The sequence below is a fragment of the Lampris incognitus genome, chromosome 18 (assembly GCF_029633865.1).
Source record: "Lampris incognitus isolate fLamInc1 chromosome 18, fLamInc1.hap2, whole genome shotgun sequence".
Taxonomy (NCBI): domain Eukaryota; kingdom Metazoa; phylum Chordata; class Actinopteri; order Lampriformes; family Lampridae; genus Lampris; species Lampris incognitus.
This window is the reverse complement of record NC_079228.1, coordinates 4,726,908-4,735,615: the sequence shown is the minus strand read 5'-3', so window position 1 is coordinate 4,735,615 and position 8,708 is coordinate 4,726,908. Positions and strand designations below refer to the sequence as shown.

The 8,708-nt window shown below is 45.8% G+C and overlaps 1 protein-coding gene across 2 annotated transcripts; it reads right to left on the bottom strand.

Annotated features, from left to right (window-relative positions):
- Positions 1 to 531: 531 nt before the first annotated feature.
- mgat1b (alpha-1,3-mannosyl-glycoprotein 2-beta-N-acetylglucosaminyltransferase b) lies at positions 532 to 7,944 on the bottom strand. 2 transcript variants are annotated; one of them, XM_056298370.1, is made up of 3 exons: positions 7,554 to 7,944; positions 3,741 to 5,035; positions 532 to 2,297 (listed from the first exon to the last, which is right to left on the bottom strand). In XM_056298370.1, exons 2-3 carry the CDS (start codon positions 4,602 to 4,604, stop codon positions 1,596 to 1,598), a joined length of 1,566 nt encoding a protein of 521 aa, XP_056154345.1. In that variant the 5' UTR covers positions 4,605 to 5,035; positions 7,554 to 7,944; the 3' UTR covers positions 532 to 1,595. The 2 variants fall into 2 exon arrangements, with proteins under 2 accessions (XP_056154345.1, XP_056154346.1); XM_056298371.1 differs by lacking the exon at positions 7,554 to 7,944 and adding an exon at positions 6,597 to 6,626.
- Between the last annotated feature and the right edge of the window lie 764 nt (positions 7,945 to 8,708).

Genomic DNA, 8,708 nt, shown 5'->3' with positions numbered 1-8,708 from the left:
AGTGCCTCCTCCTTTTTTGATTTTCCCCCCTTTTTCTCCCCAATTGTACCCGGCCAATTACCCCACTCTTCCGAGCTCCCCCAGTCGCTGCTCCACCCCCTCTGCTGATCCGGGGAGGGCTGCAGACTACCACATGCCTCCTCCCATACATGTGGAGTCACCAGCCGCTTCTTTTCACCTGATAGTGAGGAGTTTCACCAGGGGGACGTAGCGCGTGGGAGGATCACGCTATCCCCCCCCCCCCAGTTACCCCTCCTTCCCCAAATGGTGCCCCGACCGACCAGAGGACATCCGCCTTCCCTACAGACACGGCCAACTGTGTCTGTAGGGACGCCCGACCAAGCCGGCGGTAACGAGGGGATTCGAACAGGCGATCCCTGTGTTGATAGGCAATGGAATAGACGGCCACACTACCTGGACGCCCCATACATCTCTTTTTAAACTCTTCCAAGAATCAACCTTCTTGCTGCGAGGCAACTGCGCTAACCACTGCACCACCGGGCCGCCCTGGATGGAAAGAAGACTTTCCAATTCAAGGGATATTTAACTTCATACTGTGAAACCCCACGTTAACCGTTTCATCTCTGAGGCCTGAGCCACCATCCAGAATGCATTTTACAAATGAATGAATGCTCAAAAAAGAGGACTCCCTCGACTTGTGGACAAATATCAAAATAGTTGGTTTTATTTGTAACATATTAAAGTTATAAACATGTCAGGCAGTGGTTTCACACGTCGCCAGAGACAGGAATCAGTCCAGTTTCCGGACAGCTTCTCCCGAGGACATTTAAATAAAATATTTCCCAAAAACTGCCTCACTGAAAAATCTCTTTATTCATTATATACACAGTATTTGAGTAAAAACATCTTCATCTCATTAATCTTGGGCTCAAGTTCATTCACAAAGTAACAGAAATACTGAAAATTTAGATTTCTCGACCCTCAGAGAGAAGGTAGTTGCAGTGATTGGCTTGGGCTGGACTTCAGTATCATATACCGTAGCGAATGACAAAGAGAGATCAATTCTTTTCTGGCATCAAATTGACAGAATTCAAATTGGGCTTTTTAGAAATGTTTAAGACATTGAATTATAACGAAAGACCTCCCGAGACCAGCTGGACCAAGAGAACAATAAGGACTGTCAGCTCCTTCTACAACACACCAGTCTCTGTCTTCACTTCATATCGTGCCCGGTGTGAAACATTGCGTTCAGGGCCCATATTCACAGAATATTCTAGAGCTGGAGTGCTGAGGATCACTAATAGTTTGCCACTGAAGTCCTTCTGATACTCAACTTGTCATGTGAATTGATGACCCTGGATATGGGTCATCTTCCATTAATAGAATGAATTTATCAACACTCCTATTCTAGAAGCTTTAGGAAAACAAGCCAAGGCTTGCACTCATAAAAGATTTGTCCACCCCACTGTCCTCGGAGAGCTCCGCTAAAGTTCACCTCTTTCTGTTTTGCTCGGTTTCCTTCATTAAACCACTGTAACCGACTACATATTCTTTGGTTTGAGAGGGTGTTCCTCTTCAGTCAGGCCCTCTACCCTCTTAAACACTATTCACATCTTGTCTGGATCCAATTTCCTTCAACTCCAGCTGATATCGTAGTGTGTCCATCCCTCTGGTGGAGCCAAGAAGACCCTTCGACCCCGGGACAGGAAACTGACGATGCCTCTGTAGCCTGCGCGAGGAACCCCCGATTTCAAGTCATCCATCACCCCTAAATTACGAGCCAAAACCTTAAAACTGTCCCGGCTAGAATACTGCACCCTGTATGGACCTATTCCTTTTAAGCTGCCCCCCTGTTGTAGGTCCTCGATCTTCACCAGCGGGGCACTGTAAACCTCCTTGATAAAGTTCTCATCATACTTCTCCTTCATCAAATAAGACAAATCCTGTTTGGTAAAAGGCACAAAATCAGTGTTTAGCTTAATGTAGCGCAAATACTGGTCAAAGAACTGACCTAGACTGACACCTTTTCGGCCAAAGGTAATAGTCCTGGAGATCTCTGGGCGGATGCAGGAGCGATCCTTGCGCTGCTCTGGCTGACGCATCCAGTCGTCCCAGAATGCAGAGGGCCATTTGGGCTCAAGCTCATTCCACATCTCCTTCAGAAGCATCCAGCCCAGACCCGGGAAAAAGTCTGTCCTATAAAGAAGCTCCGCCTTGCCTGGATCCACCAGGGCATCCCGGCCATTGTCGTTCCAGGCAGACAAACACCACAGGGTGGGATCAGAGCGCAGTATTGGGTAGAGGGCTCTGAAATACTCAAAGAAATCAGGTGCCACCTGTGAGAGAGAAAAATACATGATAAAGCACTTGTCTCTGACAAATATACTTTTGACTGTTTTTAAATCACTTTTCAGCTGATGTACATATCATGCAAGTAAGACTTAATAATTCCTGTCAGGACTGTGTAAGTAAACACAAGTGTTATCTGCTTACTGTGAACTTGAACTTTAATTCTGCTGTATTAAAAGGCTTGGCCAAACCAAACAAAGACAGGAAAACAGTCCCTCAGTTATCAGTGACAAAACAAAATGTGAAAAAACAAACGGGAACTGTTACATAAAAAAACCCAAAGGTTTCCACTCTCTCCTGCAAAATGCCCGTTTTACAGGGCAAAGTCTCTTCCAACAGCTGCTGGTTGAACTCTTGGGAAATGTTAATGTGAATTTTGAGTGTTTTGTGACTGTAGCAGCAACACATTCAACAACCCCCCCCCAAAAAAAACAAAAAAAAATCCAACAAATTACAGACATATGGGCCTTTCTGCAGGCCTTTCCCTGGGCGCTGCACTGTGGCTGCCCACTGCTTCTAGTTACTTAGCTAGGGTGGGTTAAATGCAGAGGATGGATTTCCCCATGGGGATTAATAAAGTATATCTAATCTATCTTCTGCTGCACCGCTGTATAAAGTGAGAAGGCTTGTATGTCCCACACCCTTAGTGCTGAATAACATCATCCATTCAATCAGTTAAATGTGCTAATCTGAAAATGCAAACGGGGATTAAATCTCTCCACTCTTAACTTGACATGGATTAGTTTTATGACCCGGTAATCAATCACTTGTTCTGCCCTCCCCTTACTCAAGTCAAGAAGAGACAGAGACGTTGACAGTAAAATGTGTGGTAAAGAGCAGTTCAGACTGAACACCATCCTCAGCCTTGAAAGAACACGCGCATCAGCATAGATGTATCATACTGCAAAGTAGCAACAATGCCCAACAATGTCCTAGTGTAGCATGACTTCCTGGATTGAGTGTAACTATAAAACAAAAGTGGAAAAAAGAAAATGTCATAGGTAGTGTATGTAGCAGACAAATGTGCACATACTCTAGCTGTTATTTACTCCAGGTTGAATTCAAGTCAACTATAATTGCACATGTCCTATCAGAGAGCCTTTTGGATGTATGCAAAGTGCCGAGTCGTCAGAAAGTCACAGTCAGAGTGCCACATCGGTCTGTGCCGTGGGACCTGGTCAGAACTTGGCAGACACAATGTTCAATCTGTTTGTTATTCAGGGACTGTAACATTCATACCTTTATAAAACTGTTCATATTTTGTGGGTTGCAGGGTATTGGCATCAGCAAAACAAGTTTTCCACATGACCTGAGCCTTGAGACAATACCAGAAAACTACACGCTTTGCATTAAGACTTTGGTCCACTCATAATGAGTAGCATTAAAAGTGAAGAGTGGAACACTGAACTCAAGATATTTTGGGCACTTACCTCCAAGTCGTCCTCCACGATGACCACTGTGGACTGGGAAAACGTGTTGAACACTTGGTTGAGTGCCCAGCGATAGTGTCTGGCAATCTTGTAGTAGCCCTGGAATTTCCTGTGCTCTGGCCGTACTCGAATGTCTGACAGATCTGGTTGGTTAATGTGTGTCACCTGATCACCATATGAGTCAATTACACGGGCTGTTTCAGCATGGCCACAGTCCTGGCTGACTATGATCGGGAAGAGTTCGGGAGAAGGACGGTACTGTATCAGTCTATCAAGGCTTCTCTTTACTGTCACTCTGTCACAAGCAATGACTAGGATTGGAATGACAACTTGAGGGCTAGCAACTGCAACTTCCAGTTTGTTGTTCTCAACAAACTGTTCTTTTTCGCCCTGCTTCTTTTCTATGTCAGAGTCTACCGCCGTAGGAATAAAGGCTTTTGTATTTTTTACTGAGAATTGGTCCTTGATATCTAAATTCTCTTTCGGAGAAGGAAGAGCCTCGGGAGACTGTTCAAGGTTATTTTCCTTCTGCACGTCTTTCCCAATGTCTGCTGCTCTTTTTCCAACATCTTTCCGCTGTTGCCACAGTGACCTGTGACTTTCAATTCGCTTGAGAAGTTTTTTCTGGGTCTCCAACTCAACTTCAACTTCTTCTGCCAACCGGATCACCTCCCCGGCTAGGTTGACCCCACTTCCTTTTCTCTTTCCCAGGCCCCATTCTTCCTTTCCCCCTGGTTCGGCTCCTCCACCTTCTCCGAGGCGACCGACCGGAGGACGGCCCCAAAGATAAAGTAAAAGTAAGGCATTCCAGGCAACAAACAGGAGAACTCCACACAAAATGAGAGAGCCTTTCTTGCGAACCATGGCCCAATGAGACTTCAAGAAGGATGGGGAGGGAGGAAACAGCTACAGGTAGGGAGCTGGTGTTACAACAAAGATAAGGGTCCCAATAGCCAGGGTCTCAGTCACAGATGAGGGGAGGGTTGAAAACATAGATTACAAAATTGATAACCAATGACGTTGTGCACATTAAGAAATTTAGCTGTATCCAATCTTGAGTCTTTTTACCATAAGGGCTCCAAGGGCAGAAGAAGGTAAAAGTTATTTACATGATTTTGCATTTGGGTGCAGGAGTTTTATTAAACATTGGCCAGGGAATGGAACTGAAAGGCATGGAAAAGTAAAAAGTTTGACAAGGTTGAGGAAGTATGTTTAAGATTTAAAAAAAGGGAGGGCAGGGGTCACTTAGGGGTGAGGGAATACAACTCCATAGATGTCATCCGTTTGCCATCATCCTGAAAAGAGAGAAGAAATTGAAGAGGCTTAGCTAAATACATTCTCTATTTGTGTTTTTATGGTAGATTGGAAAAAAAGGTGGAGCGAACTGGTAGTTCCTCTCAATGCTGAACAGTCATGTTATCCCAAATGTCCAGATCAGCTTGCAGGATTTCCTGCTCCTCTCTGCGAGTTGTGCAACCCCACCAGCTTTGTCGAATAGCTGACATGATAAAAAGATGTCAACAGGTCAAAGGATACTTCCTGAAGAGCATTTACTCACTGGATTCTGTCACTTAGCCTCCAAGAGCCCTAAACAATGGGAGAACAACTAACTTCCAATTTTCTCTGCCTGATGTATTCAGACAGTTCCGATTGTTTTTGTGAACATCATTCATTCATCTTCCTTGAAATGATCTTTTCTCGCCCACTAAACAATTACCGTTGGCACCTGTGGCAGTACCCAGGATTCATAGAGATAATAAAAGCAGCCGTTATTTGTCTGCAACACTTGGGACTTTAGCAAGTAATTAATCTGGGTAATCTCAGAATTTTAACCTAACATCCTCTGAGTCCACAAAGTCCGTTTCACTGTCTAGTTTCTGCAAATATTGATTAGATAAGAGTCTGTAATTGTGGGAGAGAGTTGTTCATTTTTACACATCTTGTTCATGCTGTATCATTATCACATGGAAACTCTCAACTTGAGCTGGAATTTTCCTTTATATAAGCAACATTTTCAATGAAGGGATCGGGGTTTGCGATGTGAACAGTCAACTTGGTGATATGGAAAGTAGGTCTGCTGAGTCATTAAATCCACTATCTACTTCAGCGTCTGTCAATACTCAAGCTTGTGCTTAACAGTTAAATGTCCCGAGACGGCCTAACAAGTCAGATGTGTCATCTTATCACTAGCGAGGCCAAGTTGTTGTCTTGTTTACCCTGGATCAAGCAGTAAACGCTGTGCGTTCAAGACTAAACACCTGTGGAGCCATGTGTACTTTAGAAAGATATTCTACTACAGAGTATCTTCAGTTTCACACTGACAGTAAACATGATGCTACAAACTGATGTGGGGGTGAAAGGAGTAACTGTATAAAGGCTGAGGAAGGAGGTGACAAGACCTGCTTCGGATTATTGTCACAAGAGGTGTGTAAACCAATTACTAGCTGATAAATATAGGCTAACAATAATCTTGTTAAGGATGGATAGCTGAGGATCTCAGGCTCTAGTATTCCGAGTCTAAAGTTGTAGCAAACCCAGTTTTCCAGCCTTAACTACTACATGAACAACCATGACTCTGATTTCATAAGAAACTAAGGCAACAGATAAAATTACAGCGCTGATGGACTGAACAACCATCCTAGATTAAATTACATTCAAAACATAAAAGACATTTAGCAAACACATTGTAAAACTAGACAGGAGACAGGGTCAGTTAGTTAGTTCAAGTAAGGTATGAAAGCAACACGAGCAAAACAAAGGAGAGGACAGACAGAGTTCACTGAGGGAAACCACACAGATTTTGGAGGGGGCAGAAAATAGTGAAATCCAAGGAAAACAGTGCAAAAGCAAGTTTACCTGACGACTGAGCAGATGATCTTGTGTGCGTGCGCCTCTGTTAGTGTGCTGACAGATAAGAGGAGGCTGGGGAGGGAGAGGAGGCTGGGGGGGGGGTGAAGAGGAGGCTGGGGGGGGGGGGGGAAGGGAGGGAGTGGGTGGGTGGGAATTGTTGCTCTGAGCTCACCAGAGAAACAGAACCAGTTTAAAACATGGTTCAGTCTCTCCTGTGCTAAAGTCCAGCAGCTAAAGCCAGCAGCTAAAGGGACGTGTTGGCACTCCATGCGGACTACCGGCAGGGTTACGCTGAGAGTCCTCTCAGTCCCAGGCTGACACATTTGCATACATTCATCCTACATGCTACATTATCAAGTATTAACAGCAAAAAAACACAAACAAACAACAACAACAAAACAGGGTAATTACAGAAAGCTGGCTATTCGGTTGAGAAAATAAACGTGGGCTCCATATCTTACATGGGCAGGAAGAAAGCACTGTAACACTGCAACCGACACTGGCTTCTAAAGCCTTCACTACAGCTCAGCTCAGCTCAGCTCAGCTCAGCCCAGCTCAGCTAGCTAGCCGGCTGGCCGGCTGGCTGGCTGGCTGTCTAGCCGGCTAGCCGGCTGGCCGGTTGGCTGGCTAGCTGGCCGGCTGGCTGCAGCGGTGTTGGCTATAGTAGAACTACCGCTGGGGTAAAGGGAAGTTGCCCCACCAGGTCACAGGAATAGGTGTATACTGAGATGGCAAGTCAGATCACAACGCGTCGCTATTGCCCCCAGGGTTTCTGGGCCCGGGGGCAATAAATCAAGTTGTGGTCGACGGTGATCTGGCTCCGCTAACGTGCACTCAGCTAACAAGTAAGCTAGCTAGCTGTCAGCCGGAGCGGCGTCTCCCGTGTCATCTGGTTAAGAACACACGCGGCCAAACTGTCTCAAACGCGTCGGTCCGCCACCGAGACCAGGTCCTGGGACTCACCTCGAACATCCCGCTGTGCTGGGCGCGCCGCCGGACTGGTGTGTGGGAAGACAGGTAGCATCGAGGTACAGTCCGGGCTACCTAGCTAGCCGTGGAGCTAACTAGTACAGCCAACCCTGTCTCGTTCCATCCAGCACCCATCTCTGCTCTACTCCGCTTCACGCGCCCTGCTGGACTCCAGCGCACCGGCTTCCCGCCCCCCGCCCCGCGGTCCTCTACCTCATGCTGGGTGCTGACGGGCCCACCTCGCGGGGGTCGCCATCGGCGTTGTTTGTAGGCAGGACCTGCTGCACCGACCGCGTCCCTCCAGCGCCACAAACCACTCACGGAGCCTGCGAGCGCACGGGTTTCCTCACAGCCCAGCGAAGTCTGGAGGGGACCGGCTCTGACGGTCCCATGATGCAGGATGACGCCCCCCCTCTCACTGGACCCCATTGTCTAGCTGGGGTGAGGGGGGGGGGGGTTGGGGGGTATCACCCTTCAGTTAAGTTTAGCAGCGGTATAGCAGTTTTACAGATACTGCGTTTATGACATGATGAGTCTGTCATAACTGGTTTAACATTTTTCATGGTATTTATTATCCAATAGTTAGTGTGGAAAAAGACCCAATTCCAAAACCTCTATCAGAATACCTGAAAACCTCTATCAGAATACATGAAAACCTCTATCAGAATACCTGAAAACCTCTATCAGAATACCTGAAAACCTTCATCAGAATACCTGAAAACCTCTATCAGAATACCTGAAAACCTGCATCAGCATACCTGAAAACCTCTATCAGAATACCTGAAAACCTCTATCAGAATACCTGAAAACCTGTATCAGAATACCTGAAAACCTCTATCAGAATACCTGAAAACCTCTATCAGAATACATGAAAACCTGTATTAGAATACCTGAAAACCTCTATCAGAATACCTGAAAACCTCTATCAGAATACATGAAAACCTGTATTAGAATACCTGAAAACCTCTATCAGAATACCTGAAAACCTCTATCAGAATACCTGAAAACCTCTATCAGAATACCTGAAAACCTCTATCAGAATACATGAAAACCTGCATCAGAATACCTGAAAACCTCTATCAGAATACCTGAAAACCTGCATCAGAATACCTGAGAACCTCTATCAGAATACCTGAAAACCTCTATCAG